Raw genomic sequence first — 16,073 nt, 5'->3', positions numbered from 1 at the left:
TTATTTTGTAGGTTGTTCCAGTAGCTGTCTTGGAATTGCAAGTAAATACTTCCCTTTTCAAGTAGCTGATGTACACTGAATTGTAATGTAAAAACTTCCATGTACTTCAATTTTTTTCTTTTTTTTTTTTTTTTGTGCACACCTGTAGAAAGCCTATGCAACCTTTTTCTTTCTTAAATTAGAAATGTTCAGAAAGAAAATTTATACCTTTATCATTTAAAAGATGCTCTGGCAGTCTCTTCTGATTTGCCTTCCTTTCATAATTTGTGAATTTAAAATGAGAATGCTCATGAATAAAAGATTTGTTTCATTTAGCAGTGGGATGCCCTTTCTCTTTCCATGGAAGCCTTAGTTCAGTGGTGTCAGTCACTGACTGTCCAGGAGCTGTGTATGACACCAGAGCATGGTTCCCATGGAAGTGATTTGCTAGGTTAATCTGGGTTTGCTGTGACGCTTTTTTCCACCCTGCTTATTCTCCCAGACACTCTGAAGGTAAGTTTTTTGGTTGAACTGGATAGCTCTGCCCGGGGAAAATGGGGCTGGGCAACAACAAGAGCTTTAGGAAAGGCTGGGGAACATCTGCTTCATTTTGGCAAGTCAAAAGGAAATAGGTAACGGTGTACCCTTGCTTCCGAAAATCCCATTTCATTTAATCTTCATCACCAACAGGGATTCTTGATTAGAACCTCTTAAAACACAACTCTACATTATTACAGCATTGGGCACTTGTGTGAGGAGAAAAAAATGTTCTTAGAGGAATCACACAGATTGTGGTCAGCATTTTTCAAGTGTTAGATAATGCCCTTCTGGTTTTCTTTAAACATTCATCCACAGTGCTGGAAACAATCTTGCTGGAACACTTTGTTTTTCTGCACAACGGAAAACAACACTGCCTGTAAAGAGGGCAGGAAACACTGCCCAGCCCTGTTCCTTGCCTTCCATGGCACTGCTTCAAGGCCCCATCTTGGAGCAGTTTATCCACTTGGGATAATGATGTGAGAGCGTTTTAGTCACAGCCAAATATTCTTTTTTTCAGTTTTTACTCCTGATGAGACTGGTATGTACAAGGAGCTCTGTCAAAGCATTCAGCTGCTTTTTCAAGAGTAAATCTATCAAGATATTTAATTAACAACTTTTCTTCTTGTTAGGAAATTACTTCTGCAAGTCAAAATATTTCTTCTGGGATTACCAAGAGCACTGCCTGTCTCACTGCTCCCACCACTAATGATTAAGAGATACAGAACCTAGGCAGTATTATTGAATTCTAGACACTTGCAGCTTTAGTTCCTTAGCAACTGCTGACCTGAGCCTGGCTCACGTGTCTTTTGTTGTGTTTGGTTTTATTGTTTTGATGTTTTTTGGGGTTTTTTTTACTGTTTTGTGGCAATTATGCTTCAAAATTTGACATAGTAGAACAACAAAAGGAAAAAGGACGGCTGGAGCTAAGGAAATAAACTAGCCTGGGAAGTGTGTGTGATGAAGAGGGAAGAGGCTGATAGTCTTTGCTGGTAGAAGCTCTGTGCAGTTCTCCCAAAGAGGCAGGAGTTAGTTCAGCTGTGTGATTCCAGGATCCAGTTGTAAACATACCCAGTGTGCAGATTCCTGAGGAACCAAGGTGAGACAGTGCCAGGTCTTCTTTGTAATGTTGCTTTTTCTAAGTGGATACCTCAATGACTCCCAACTTTTTATTTAATTTTAACCGCAGAACATTGGCAGAACCCTTTAAGTCATGTTAGATTTAGGAAAAAAGTAAAGCTCAGGTAAGTAGGAGGCAACTTTAGGCCCAGGTTGGCTGGGATCCCTGCAGTTGGCTTATTTTTATTTCACATGCCTCAGATTCACTTGTTTCTGCTGTTAAAGAGAACACTGCTACCTAAGGCTGAAGACAGTCTGTCCAAATGTAAAGGTACAAATCTGGTACAAGTCTGTCCAAATGTAAAGGTACCTGAAGAGGGGAGGGCAATCTTGTATTTCCTTTTTTGAAACAAGGCTGAGTTACTGCCAAGCCCCAGACTGACTGGCAGCCTCTGTCCTGCTGCCTTTCAGGTGATCTTCCAAATGCTAGATCCCTTATTTCTCAGCCAGGGTCAGGATGCAGAGGGGCTTGGAAGCAGCACAGCACTGGGAATCGTGCATCACATCATCACTCAGCCCTTCTGCTGGTGGGTGAGCAGCTGTAGCAGCTTGGGGAGCTCCAGATGCTGGCAAGGAGTTGCTGCAATGTGTGGTTGGGAAGGCAGGCTGCTCTTCCCTGGAAACATGACAGCCACCTTCATTTCATCACAGCAGAGGCCCTGGATTTGGCTTAGTTTAAGCTGGAGGGAGTTAAGAAGATGCTGTGGCTTCACTACAGCAGCTTGGTGAAGGCAGGAGGTTTGCAATATGGAATTCCAATGTCTTAATTTATGACTAGGACTACAAACAACATGTTACCAAGATAATCACAACAAAACTGACACAACAGCCTTAACACAAAACTTGAATTAACTTTATTTTCCCCTACAGTTGACAACTGGTCTGCATTGAGCTTTAAAGCAACAAAATAAAATGAAATCTCCAAACGACAGGGGCCAGAAATCCAGATTTAATTACCTTTGTGAAAATGTTGCAGCTGTAATATTGGTCTGTATAAACCACAGAAGTCAAAAATGAGTTCATAAATCAAAAAATATTCTACACCTTGGAAAGAAGTCAGCAGTAACATTCTCACAGAACACTGTAAATTTACATTTTCTTCATGAAAGGTACATACTATTCTGCATTTTACATCAAGTTATTGATGCAAGATTTGTTTCTATAAAAAGTTACAACCTGTGGCAGGAAAACAAACTGCAAAAAAACCCTTTCATTTTAATTAAGGAAAAATTTCAAGTCTGTATAAAGTTTCCTTATGTCTGGAAAGTGAACACGTTCAGTCTCCATTTATATTTTAGTGCATTTAATCTGACAGTTTTCACCACTTAAAAAAAAAAAAACAAACTGAACCAGTATAAAAGACAGACAAAGCAAATAGCACTAGAGCAGGAATTTCTTCAGTTGATTTAAGCATTCCAAATAAAATGCAGAGAAACAGATTTCCAGAAAAACTTCCACCCTCACCAGAACGGCAGTGAGGGCTGAAGAGGTTTGCAAATCTTCTACCTTTGATAGCTACAGAAAAGGGGTTTGTATACCTGTCAACCTTCTTTTCCCCAGTAACCAGGCTATACTTGTTTTACCAATGTAAACATTCACCTAAAAGTTTAATTTCTGTTCTGAAGCACCAGCAGCTCCATGGTGCTCAGCTGTATGTTGTTATAGCATTCATTACTGTCGTTTCAGATCTTTCAGGAGGTTACAAATTTAGCCCTTGTATCTACAGTGTGCAAGATTTGCCTTGTCTACCTTGTGAAATGACAGTGTAAGGCAGCAATACTGCAATCCCGTGTTGAACAAAAGCAGCTTGTCCAATTCATCTGTCCTGTCACCTCTTGTGAAAACTGCAGCTTTGCTTCTTACACTCCAGCTCAAAATAGCCTGCAGCAAGAGTAAAAGGACATTGAAAGAAACCATAGAAAAATAATCATGGGAGTAACTTGTTTTGAAAGTTGAATTTTAGAGAGCTCTGCCATCTCTTTCTTGTTGAAAAAGAGTCATTTTCAGATGTCACCATTCCAGTTTTCATACTGCTGCTATTCAGCTGAACAGTGTTCTCCAGAAAAGATTGACAAGTAATGCATGTGCCAAGGACCAAATTACAGGGTTCTTTGGTAAAGTCAGTCCAAATTTTCAACAGATTTGAAGGATAATATGTACCAATAAAAAAATGCTGCTAGACTTGGATAGCAGCTCTGTCTTGCTTCACATTACAAATCTAAAACAGCTGTTCTCAATAAGCCAATATTTTTAATCAGACATTGCCTGAAAATTTTGTACAATAATCTGGACCAATGATGGTTCTGTACCCTCATGTTGCTGTGAAACATGATTTGAGCTAAAGGCAAAGACTGGTTATCTCAAGGACAACTGCTTCGTATTAGCAATCAGAACAGTGTGTTTAAACTGTCTTCCTGTTGGGTCTCTTGCCTTTCTTTAAAATTAGTTTATTCTTAATGTAGCCACGCTTCCTTTTGGAGGTCTAAAAAGAAAAACAGAACAACAGGTATTAGTTAATGATTTATCTTGACCACAGTTTCATGATGTGCATTCAATGCCTGAGCTTTAGACTGATTTTAAAGAGCTTAAATGCTAAACCCTCAACTAGGCATTTTCCAGTCATTATTTTTAATGTTGGATTGTTAATTCCTGCCTAACAGTTGCTTTTGCACAAGATGTGCTTTTGTAACCCTGTCTACTAGATCTGTAGCATTCTTTTTAAAGCATGTGCTGAGGAAGAATTAATAATTAACCAACATGATAAAATTCTAATATGCCCAAAGAGCAATACTGACATAAGTCTTAGTTTTGTTTGGAAATACCTTCTTGGATATTTTGCACTATTTTATCTTCTTAAAAGTTTGGTAGAGGTATTTGCTCAAAGCAGCATTTTTCAAAAGAAAAAAGCCTGAATAATCCCATTTTAGTCTTCTAAACTCTGCTGTTGGTCTGTAGATTGCTTAGTTAGCACTTCCTGCACATTCCTTTATCAGCCTGTTTTAGATTTTTTTTAATGGTAGTAATGAGGGGGATCCATTAATGTTGGTCAAAGGTAAAATTAACTTCAAATTTGTGTACATAGATTGTGGCAGGTGGAACTGTACATTCAACACACCTGCCAGGAGGCAGCTCCCAGCCTTGCTGCACTGTGCTGTGCTTACCAGCAGGGTCTATTATTATTTTAAAAAACTGCATTTAATCAATATGACACCAACAACATGTTTACAATAAAGTGGGATAGATACAAACTAATATGTAATATTCAGATACACCGAATCTCTGAGGTTCAGCAATGTCATTCCTAACATGACAGGAGATGGACTGAATTTCCAGTTAGGAAGCAACTGCTGAAAAACTGTGGCTACTGAGGAGCCCTCAGACTGTATTTAAGAAATCCTAGTTTGTATTTAAGAAATCCCATGCTCTCCCTGGTTCTCTGATTTCTTAAGGGGAAGTGCAGCCTGTTTGTACTGCAGCCTTCAGAAACTGCATCAGCTTCTAGACAGAAAACTTACACATCTAAGGCTCAAGGGTCAGTGCATCTATCATAGATAAATACAGCCTTGCTTGTCATTAAAGATCAAAAGTTACAATGTTATTGTAAGTGTATGACAGGCATAATAAAGTTTATCATTTCAAGACATGTCTAGCAGCAGTGGCAACTCCCAAATGCTTTATTTTATGTACTTCCCATCAAATCACAGAGATAAGCATCTTTACATTTAACATTCCCTACTTGCAGAGAATGTTCTTTACTTGTATTTCCATGACACAGTTTAAGTCTACTGCCTATACCAGTTTGTTAGACAGGGCTCTGGAGCTCCTTTTGCAACATCTATTTGAATATATAGAAAACAGATGTGAAGGAGAGGGCTGCTAACAGTCTCCCCAACTCCCCTGGGAACAGGCCTTTCTTAACAGGCTGAAGGAGGGCAGCACAACAAACACTTTAAAACCATGAAGATGACTTCAAGCAGTAAGCAGACAGACACTAAAGTTCCATCAACAAAAGTTTCATATTTAATTTATTTCATACAAAATTGCCATTTGTAAACTTCTAGGCATCACTACTTTCAAACAAAGTCAGAAAGCAACTTCCACATTTACTTAGTGAGCCATAGTTACTGAAACATGAATTGATGTACTTTAGAGATTATACTTCCAGTTACATGAAGACTTAAGAGTTGTAACAGCCAGTGACACACTCTATGTCGAGTCAGCATTCTGCCTAAAAAAAATCTAGCCTTGTGTCTTGACATGCTTTTAAGTTAAGCAGACAGTAAATTAACAATTATTACCAGCAGGCAGATCTGATATTGGACACTAACATGAACAGTATCCATAACATTCTGGCTAGTGGAAATATATAATTCACCAGCTATGTGATTCATAGTTAAAAATAAACTCCTGACCCTTTCAGTTACTTCACTGGGAACCCACCTTCTTTGACAAATACTTCTGTTTTGGTACAATGTTGGTTACTCTAGGTTTGTGATCCAGTGTCTCTCTGTTGTCTAGTTGTTTGACCTTGTATATTCTAACAAGCCAGTGCTCTGAGGTAAAGGCTTCCTCCAGATGTTTAAATTTAATGTCTTTGTTGCCTATCTCCGCATTGCGTGTACGGTCGAATCCTGGGGGTGTCCGAAAATCCAGCTATAAAAATTAAAGCTGCATGTTAGTTTGAGACAAAACCCAGAACACCAATCACTGCAAACTGTGAAACTTCATAGATAAGGCAATGTTTTCAGCTGGCCCGAGTCAAAGGGCAACACTTCTCTTGCACTGATTACTCTACTACACAGAAAAACCTTTGAGATCCTAAGGGACAAATTCATTCTTACTCCTACAGCTGTCACAGGAGACAATACTTAATGTCTCAGCAAAACCACCCTGTCTGCATTCAGAGATGAAACAACTCAACAGTCTGAGCTGCAGCAGCCTGTGGTGTTTTTTCAGCAGAGCTGCTGCCTTTGTGCTCTTGCCTATACTGCAATTATTTGCACTTCCACAGTTTTCCATATAATCCAGAAGTAGTTCACAATTATCACTTAAATTTGGCCCCACTGTGCTACAAGTAAATCCACTGAAAAAAGAATTCTTGTGCCAATACCTCAGAAGGAAGGGCCTCTGGTGGGGGCAACAAGGGAGGAAAAGGAAAGGAAAAAAACAAACAGGTTTAGCTCCATCCATGTGTTTGGTGCTCCCAAAGGGGAGTGACAGCTGCTGCCCTTACTCCACAGTGTAGTGTTGTTTTATGCACTGCTGGGACTTGGATGGAAAGCATGTTGTTTCTGACACACTTCAAACAGTCAATAGTTCACTTACATGTTGCTATTACAACAAATGACTCTAAAGCTCTCCACAATGTCACAGCTGATGCTTTAGTGAGCACACAGCACAGTGCAATCAAGATACCCATCTGGGGCAATATGAAGGACACCAAAAAATGAAGTACAAGTGTGGGTTAACAGCAGAAATGCTTTTTGCTAAAGGTTATAAACAGCAGACCATGACTGGATGTATTTTAATTTGTAAAGCTCACTCAGTACAGATTCTGCTACTACAAGCAATGCTAAATTTAAAATATAGAAAATACATCAAAATAATATTTGTTTTCTCACATTTCAGTTAAGATTCAGAAGAAGTTGTAGCACTAACCTGCATCTCTCCAAATCTGTAATAGGACATTTTATACATGAGGCAGTTCAGCAAAGTTGGAGAGCCTGCCTTGTCTACCCGGAATTCTCCCTGAGGGGTAAAGTAATCACTTTCCTTTAAAGAGAAAAGAAGACACAAAGAGTCAATGCAAACTCAAATCTTAAGGGAATTTCTCATTCCTTTCCCCACAGAAAGACACCTGAGAATCTCAACTGGCCATTACAGTTTAAAAGCTGATTTAAGGTAACCTTAAAATGAAAGAAATGGTGCTCATTAAAGGTGAAATAGTTGCAAACTACCTGCTTGTAAGCCAGACCCCAATGGATCAGTTTTCCTAAATCTATAGTTTGTGCTGTTAGAAGTTTTGTCACATCACTGTAAGTGGCTCTGGAAAAGTTACCTCAAACTGTAAAATTTAGTTGGCCATCTATTCTTCAGAAAGGCAAGGAACACTGTATTGTCAATACACGAGATCTGCAGGGTCACTATAAACTTCATATATTCTCCATGTTTAAACAAACAATTTCTGCCATTTTCATCTCAGGTACAAGATGAAAGCACGCACATGGGCTACTCCCTTAAGCCTGTGCTCAATATCTAGGAGTTTTTGTTAGGCTTAAGAAAATATTACTACAGACTTCTGCAATCTCAGAGGTGTTTGAACAGCTTAAACTCTACATAAGTCAATATTAACACTTTCACTTGTCTCCTGCTATTACAGAGTTTGAAGAAATTTGTAATGCTGTTTAAATAGTCTAAACATTCCTACTTTTTTCAAGCTTGTGATGATGCACAGAGACATACAAGAATTACAGAAAAAAATCCTACTTTTAGTATCATGCATAAACGTGAAAAGCTTTTGAGGCTACTGACCTTTCAGAATCAAAACCATTGAAAGAAACTGGGCTACAGGCCCCTGCACTCCTACTGTTCTAGAAAAACAACCCCAGCACATGTTTCAAATAAAATGGCAATTAAGTAGAAGAGATTTCCCTCCATTGTAGTGACCACTCCCAGACAAGTGATAACATAAATAAAGGTTTTTTTTTTTTAAAAAAACAGAAAGTAGAGGTTGCACTTACCCGTATATCTTTGGGATGCTCCCCCTCTGCTATTCTCACCATCCACAAGAATTTATTAATATCATCACCAGAGTAGCCAATCACACCACCAAAAATAATCAACACATAATCCACATCCAGGCTTCTCATGATCTCATATGCTGCAGACTCATTTGATGACATTGCCTTTCCCACCTGTATAATTGCGAAAATATCTTAAATTTCTGCATAGCTACCTATGGAACAGCTCCACAGATCAATACAGCCAGGCCAAAGCCCAGGAATCCTGTGCCACGTGCTCTAGGATGGCCCTGCTTGAGCAGGGAGGCTGGACCAGTGACCCACTGCACTCCCTTCCAGCCTGTGGTTCTGTGATTCTCTAATGCCTGCTTGTCAACCAAAGCCAACATTTTCATTCTAGATAAAGAAAACCCACAGTGAATATTTAGAACCACAGAAGCCCAGCCTAAACTGAAATATTTTCTCCACGGTAAGAAGAGTGCTGCCTGTTGATAGGAGTGTTTTGATGAAGCAGCCATTGTGCATTGCACTAAGTAGCACACAGGCACCCTCAGCACTGAATTCAAGGTAAATCTACACAGAGAAAATATCAGAATAAAACCTTTTAGAGCTCTATCCAGCACCTCTTGTATCCTGGTCACTTCCCACACTTAAAAGAATTTGGTCAGTAACTGGCATGCAGTTCAGCAGTTTTGTTTGCTCTTGAAGCTCTTGTCCTTAAGGCACAGTAAGGTATTGCTGTAGTCTAAGGGAGTAACTACAATGTACATAATATTGCACCTGACTTGGTAACATTCAGCTAAGAATGTAATTAGAGAGCACTAAGCTTAGGCAGCAAGCTGTCATAAGACCAAGAACCTCAGCTTCTTGGCCATTATCCTAATTAATGTGAGGTTATTTGCCAGATTTCCATCTCTGTGCAGGAGAAAATCATCTGGACACATCTCCAGGGCATGCCTTGTTTACAGCACAAGTGCAGGTATTGACCACAACACACATTTATTGCTTGGGTCCCCCTTTATGGAGTCTTCATGCCAAAATGGAACTTGACAATGCAGCACTCATACTCAAAAGAATTCTTTCCTGAAAGCCATTATGGGCAGTTGCTGCAATGTGTGTGCTTACTGTGCCTAGGCAACACAGATGACTTCCACAGTCTCTATTCACACGATACACCTTGTCCTGCAAGAAGCTCTGAGTTTGGATGCAGTATCTGCATTTCTACCTCTTGTAGCAGAGGGAGGCACACAGAGATATCAAAGCTGAGTGTCCATTAAAACACACCCAGTGCTGTCAGGTCACCAACCAAATCAGAAGTGCCTCAGAGTACATGGCAATGCATATTGACTGACATTAGACTGACATTAACACCATTAGGACAATTTCTCAAGTTTGCTTCTAGCTGAATGTGAGTTTCCTGCCCTGTAAAAATTGTGGATGTGTGATCTCTCTTCCCCCAACACACATTTTTTGGGACTCTGCTCAAAGCACTGCTTCATTAATTTGTTGGCTTTGTACACTGCTTTTTGGCAGATCTGGTCCACAGCTGTACTTACTACTGACCCAAGACAGGAAGAATACAAAAAACTATCCTAATTATCCTAATTTCTTGAGCCCTTCCCCCATCCTGCCCTAGTAGCAAAACATTCTGGGAAGAAATGTGATTGATGAGGAGTCATTGCATAGCACAAGTTGCCCAAGGTGATGCCCTGTAACCACAGGCAACACTAACACCCTGCCTTAGGCACATGTGCAAAGGTTAAACTTACTCCTCAGAAGTGAAAGAAATTAAAGGTGCAGTCATTTTGTCTATCTGCAAATGTGAGAAGACAGAATTGCATTAAGTCTGCTACACTTCCACAGCGAGTCATAAATAATCACTTCCTGTGATTTCCCAGATTTCCCAGTCTGAAAATTTGTCAAATCCTATGGCCCGTTTTCACATGCCATTCAGAAATCCACTCAGCAGTGACACTGCTAAATGCAAGGATCCTTACTTTGATAGCAGCGGTACCAGCTGTTACAGCATTAATCCCAAGGGGAATGGTTACCAAAGAAAAGAGAAAGTGAAGTGGAAGTAAAGTTTTGAAAACTCCAAGTAAACAAAACAAAAACTCTAAAGCAAAATTGATCCCTATACTTGAGTTTTAACACGTGAAAGAAATGTGTCCCTTCCACATTTGTGTTTCTGACTCCATCACCCTAAGAGACATCTGCAATTTCATGTTGGAGTGCAGTGTAAACATTTTGGTATTTCTGCTCCCTAGAAAACTGCCACCCTTACCAAGGCAATGTGGCTGTTGTTCCAAGTGTTGTTATCCACCAGGGTTGTCCTGTTGGCCATTCCTGCTATCTGGTAGCCATAGTCCCACCACGACATCACTCTGGCGTGCTCGTCCGTGTTCTGCCTGAGCCAGTAATAGGCTTCTCTGAAGTCATCCAGGATGTTCCGAGTGCTGCAAAACAGTTCCCTTCATTTGCATCTGTACAGATACTACCAACAAATTAACTGCCCCATGGTAAGTCTGGGTTCACAAATAAGGGTTTTCTTAGGAGCTCAGCTCCTTTTGAGGGATTTTGTCACCAGCAGTCATAAGTTTGAACTCTCTGACAGCTGAATGTCCAGAAGCTGAACTGCTCTGAAGACATGACTGCTTTTGAAGACATGACTAAATGCAGTCAAATATATATTCTTAAACAAGTTTTCCCAGTTCACTCCAAGGCTTTTTTAACCATCATTTTTATTGGCTTTGGGTAGGATTATGTTCATATATTTAATTAAATATTTCAGAAAAAGTTGTATCTTTTTGAAAACTAGAGTATGAATAATTTATTATTCTGGTCATAATTCCTTTCTATAATAAGGAGTGGTTTAAAGAAGGCAAAGCAAATTGGTAATGCAATGGCAGTAAAAAAGGCTTTAATCACTTCAGACTGTAGACCTTACTTACCCATCATGGTTATAGGAGGCGAGAACCACACTGGGGCTGGAGTATGCATTGCTGGTTACCCAGGTACAGTGAACAGCAAACATCATCAACAACATCAGCATCAGCATCGTCACAATGTTTTTGATATTGGGGCCCAGCCCTTCTTCTGTTTTTTCCTGCTCAGACACATGTTTCCTCACTTTGCCTGCCTAAACAAACACAAATGTACCTGTTATGGCAACTTCTATCATCCTTGACATTGGAAACCAAATTTTCTAACTCTTGCTTCCTCCCCTCACCTTATCATACAGGTTACCAGGGTTCCTTTTGTCATCCTCATCACTGCTGTCTTCTATTGGTGGATTTTCCCTCTTCATATCATCACCCAAATAACGCTCAAAGACATTGGAGAAGGCAATTGCTGACAGCATACAGACCACTGGAGTCAGAGTGAGCATCAGGCGGACCATCACTCCAGCAAAGTAAACAGCGCTGATTGCATACAGAGCAACTGCAGGGAAACACAGCTAATGGTGACACTTGGAAAATAACACTCACTCTGACTGCACACGTACATGCTTCTCCATAAAACTGCTTCTGGAAGTGGGTTGAGCATCTGTGTGTATAAAGGCTTGAGTGCGCATCTTGCATTTCATTGCTTTTTAATGTACAGACATACGGCTGAATTAACGTTTATCCCTTTGAAGCCTCAAACCCTTCCTGAGATTCATCTCTACAACTGTTAACAATAACACAACCCCATTCTCAACATTCATTAGTAATGTGTCAGAAGATACATTATTAGTGAAATTTAATATTATACACCAACAATGCTACTGGAATAATAGGTAATTTCATTTGATTAAAAAAAACCAAACAGCTCTAGACCAAACAAGTTATTAGAACTGAAAAAGCAAAAGGAAGTGTTACAATTTAATGTGAATATTAAATTTTGATTTAAGTTAGAGGTATCTCTGGATGAATTGGGGGCTTGTCTACATTATAATTCTATACAGATGAATAACATGATATTGAGAGCCCTATTCTGAAGTAAGTATTCCTGAGCAGTATTACCTCCACTTTGTCTTCCACAAAATATAAACCAAGATTTTCAGAATACTACAAAACATTAAGAACACATTTATTAGAAAGAAAAAAACCCAAACAATCCTGTAAACACTCATAGGGAATATCCAATAATGAATTCCTTGTGGTAGACTCATCTGCTACAGTTTAACAATATTCTCTTGTGAAAGATTTGCCACAGAGATCAAGGGACACTGATTTATAAGATTACATCATGTAAATATTTTCTACATTGTGATGAGGCAGTATGGCTCTCCATCCTCACTCATAGGTCTCTTTAAGCTGTGTTAAATGGAAGGTGCAGCCTCCAGTAGAAGGCTGAAAGCAAGCTGATAAACATTCATTGTAAACATTCATACTGCCCACAAGTCTTAGGTTGCCTAAGAGGCAGCTATATTAGCCTGGAGCCTCCTGTCCCTGTAAAAGTCCAAGACCTGACTGATCTTCACTACTCCATATGGGTTACAAGCCTCACTCAAAATCAGAATCTGGCTTTCACAATACAATTTTGCATTAAAAAAAAAAAAAAAAAAAGTTGTCACTGACATAGGGAGACTCCACACTTCCATTTTGGCTTGTGTCTTATCTAGCACTTCTTCCAAAGCAAAAGATTCTGTTCCCCAAAAGAACAGAAAACCTGGAAAGCAAGGGCATTTTGAGTAATTTGTGATGGGATGAGTGCCAGATGTCCAAAGTAGGGACCCTGCCTTTGCACACTGTTCTCCTGGCTAACCTGTACTGTGGAACTGCATCCCACCAGAATGTGCAACTCCAGCTGCAGAATGAACACATCAAATGACTGCATCCCACCTCCTGGAACTACACTCCATCACCATTTCAGCAACCTCTGCACTTTTATAAACCACTTTAAAGACTGCTGGGTGCAGGCAACTCTTAATAATCACCTTTAAACATATCACTTTTAAACCATATTTTAGAACAAGCCACATATCACCTTTGAGCAAACAAAACCAAAGTAAAATGAAGTTGAAGGCAAACTTCTCAAAATAATTTAAAAATATTTTCTCTTACCAAAGACTCTTTCATCATTGATGTTTTTGATACAGAACCACAGCCCTGCTGGGAAAGTACACACGAGAATATGCAGATCAAAAAAGAAGGAAACCCATGTTGTAGGCTGATGCTCAGACACAGAGGCAATGATCGGGATGTGAATTTTCGCATACCTTTTTTAAAAAAAATTCAGTTCAAATTATTTTGAAAAGATAAAATTATTAAAATCTGTAAACATTAGGAATTCTGAAATTCATCTCAAAGGAAGCATTTCAATTTTAAATGGCAAGTGCCCTAATCAGCAGTAATCTGATTAACTCTTATACCAAAGAAATCCCCAGGCCTTACTGGATCTAGGAAGCATTTAGGGAATAGTTATTTAAAACAACAATTATTTCCATATTAATTAAGACAATTAAAATTATAGATGTTTCATTTGTTCATCACTAAATATGAAGCCAAATTCACCAAAATGGAAACACACAGCTATGGAAGCACCTTTACTACATTTTTGAATCATCAATGCTAGTAAATCTCCTAAATTTTCAACATTGTATTTCAAAACCTCTACACAGAATATCTTCATTTTCTTAGTAAAGAAAGTTAGAGTATTAAATACCAGATCAGTTACTGATGCACCCATATTCTTTCAGATACTGAAGAAAACAGGCCTTGTCTACACTTGGAAACACATGTCATCTAAACAACATGTCAAACACTCAGTGCAGACAAGGACAAAACTGTGCTCTATATTACAGACAACTATACATAAGGACCTAATCTAGGGTGCTACCATGATTGAATGGTGAGGTATCAAACATATGTCCTTTTCTTCACTGAGATCTAGTTCTCATTCAAAACTGTATTGTGTGTTTTAACACAATATGTTTTTCTAATGTAGACAAGCCCTCAAAAGTTTAATGCTCTGAATATACATATATTTTTATATATGTGTGTATATATATATATATATAGACAGGCAAAGAACAAAATCTATATATTGCTCAAGTAAATCTGAGGCTTCTTTACTAACATTTGTTCTACCACATTTATTATAGAGTTGGGACAGAGTCCTGTATGAGCTGGATTTTGGAGCCTGAAAAAAAGTTTGAACTGCACAAAGTTTGAAGTTGCTCTATCCTTGCTTTAAATCTTAACAAAAATTTAGCAACTGAATTTCACTTTAAAACATTTATCTGAGAAAAATACTCTCCATTTTATTCCTTTTCTCTGGGCTGACTAAAGAATCCAACATAGTATTTTCAAAGGTTAACTAAAACAAAAGATTTACAAGATTTTTACCTGTGAAAACACACATTAATAAAACAATTGTTCAGAATGGACATCTGTATATAAAAAACAGATGCATGAATGTAATACAGAGGCAACATGACAGATCATATGTGCAACATTTTGGTGATTTTGTGCAATATTGCACAATGAAAATAGTCTAAGGCTCTTAGTAATTTTTAAATGTCTACTCAAGTGTTGGCACAGCTTGCAGTTATTTCATGCTGACATACATACTACAGCTTCATATAGAAAAAACATATATTACATATTCAAAGATTTGCAAAGAAGCAAGAATTTTCAGAGACAAATCAGTGAAGTGGTTGTAAAGACCATGAAATAGCTACTCTAAACACTTTCTTTGGATAACTTTTTGCAGTGTGATGTCACAGCCTGTCTCAGTTATCCCAGTTCCTTCCCCAGGTGTGCCAATCACCACTCCTTTCCCCCTCCCTTGCCCCTGTTGAGTGCTCTTGATTCTCCTTGACTGAAATACTAAATGGATTTGGGGATGAGGAGAGGAAATGATTATTAGTTTTCAGTAAAATGCTACCGATATCTAAATCTTATATGCTTACTTACCCAGTGTCCCACAATGAATAAAATCTGCCACTCCAAGGAGCAATATAACCTGAAAAAGGAGGAAGAAAAACCTTTTTGCTGCCTAGGTTTTAAAATGAAATAATATTCCTACTCCCTCAAGTTATAACACAAACCCAAAGAAATTTTCATTGAACTTGTAATATATGTGAACCATACCTACTGCATTAGGCAGGCTATAAAATCCACCAACCATGAAGCAAACTGGTTTTAGAACACACTTACAGGATCACATTGTACTTGTTAAGTACAATCTGAGTATCAAGACACGCACACTTCCAAAAGTCAAAGCAATGCAATACTAAATATATCTCAAATAATATGACAGATAGCAAATATACTCTGTGAAGGAATATGAGAAAAAGAAAACATAATTGATAAGAAAGTATTTCATTTTTCTGAAATGCCAGAGCAGGAAACTGGGAGCACTCTATAGCAAAAAAACAAACACTAAATGAAATGCTGGTTTCCTTTTATTTCTCTCCTGGTCAATCTACTTGTAGCATGGAATATAAAAGCTGCTATTAGACATGCTGATAAGCTTTACATATTATTTGATAAAACAGGGCTTTTAGGTAAGTTGAATATGATAAGATGAAAAGAAACAGTATAATTATTAGATGAAAGATAAAAATTATTATTAAAAGTTTTAAGATTATTCTTAAATTTTTATTTATGCTTTCTTTGCACTTGTTTCAGCTCCTCCTGAAGACAGATACAGACAAGGAGAAGTAAGAGAAGGTTAAATCCTTTAATTATTACCCAAGTTTTTGTGTGT

At 38.4% G+C, this 16,073-nt stretch overlaps 1 protein-coding gene across 1 annotated transcript in view; it reads right to left on the bottom strand.

Annotated features, from left to right (window-relative positions):
- Positions 1 to 2,569: 2,569 nt before the first annotated feature.
- Positions 2,570 to 16,073, bottom strand: part of STT3B (STT3 oligosaccharyltransferase complex catalytic subunit B) — a 50,869-nt gene continuing 37,365 nt past the window's right edge. Inside the window, exons 8-16 of the mRNA XM_058817096.1 lie at positions 15,278 to 15,326; positions 13,424 to 13,578; positions 11,605 to 11,816; positions 11,327 to 11,514; positions 10,660 to 10,831; positions 8,376 to 8,549; positions 7,294 to 7,407; positions 6,076 to 6,288; positions 2,570 to 4,117 (exon numbers count right to left, since the gene is read on the bottom strand). Coding sequence (XP_058673079.1) covers positions 4,037 to 4,117; positions 6,076 to 6,288; positions 7,294 to 7,407; positions 8,376 to 8,549; positions 10,660 to 10,831; positions 11,327 to 11,514; positions 11,605 to 11,816; positions 13,424 to 13,578; positions 15,278 to 15,326 — 1,358 coding nt within the window. The 3' untranslated portion in view covers positions 2,570 to 4,036. The remainder of the gene's footprint in view (positions 4,118 to 6,075; positions 6,289 to 7,293; positions 7,408 to 8,375; positions 8,550 to 10,659; positions 10,832 to 11,326; positions 11,515 to 11,604; positions 11,817 to 13,423; positions 13,579 to 15,277; positions 15,327 to 16,073) is intronic.

Source organism: Ammospiza caudacuta, chromosome 1, assembly GCF_027887145.1.
Source record: "Ammospiza caudacuta isolate bAmmCau1 chromosome 1, bAmmCau1.pri, whole genome shotgun sequence".
Classification (NCBI taxonomy): Eukaryota; Metazoa; Chordata; class Aves; order Passeriformes; family Passerellidae; genus Ammospiza; species Ammospiza caudacuta.
Note: the sequence above shows the minus strand (reverse complement) of the source record. Positions and strands in the feature narration are given on the sequence as shown.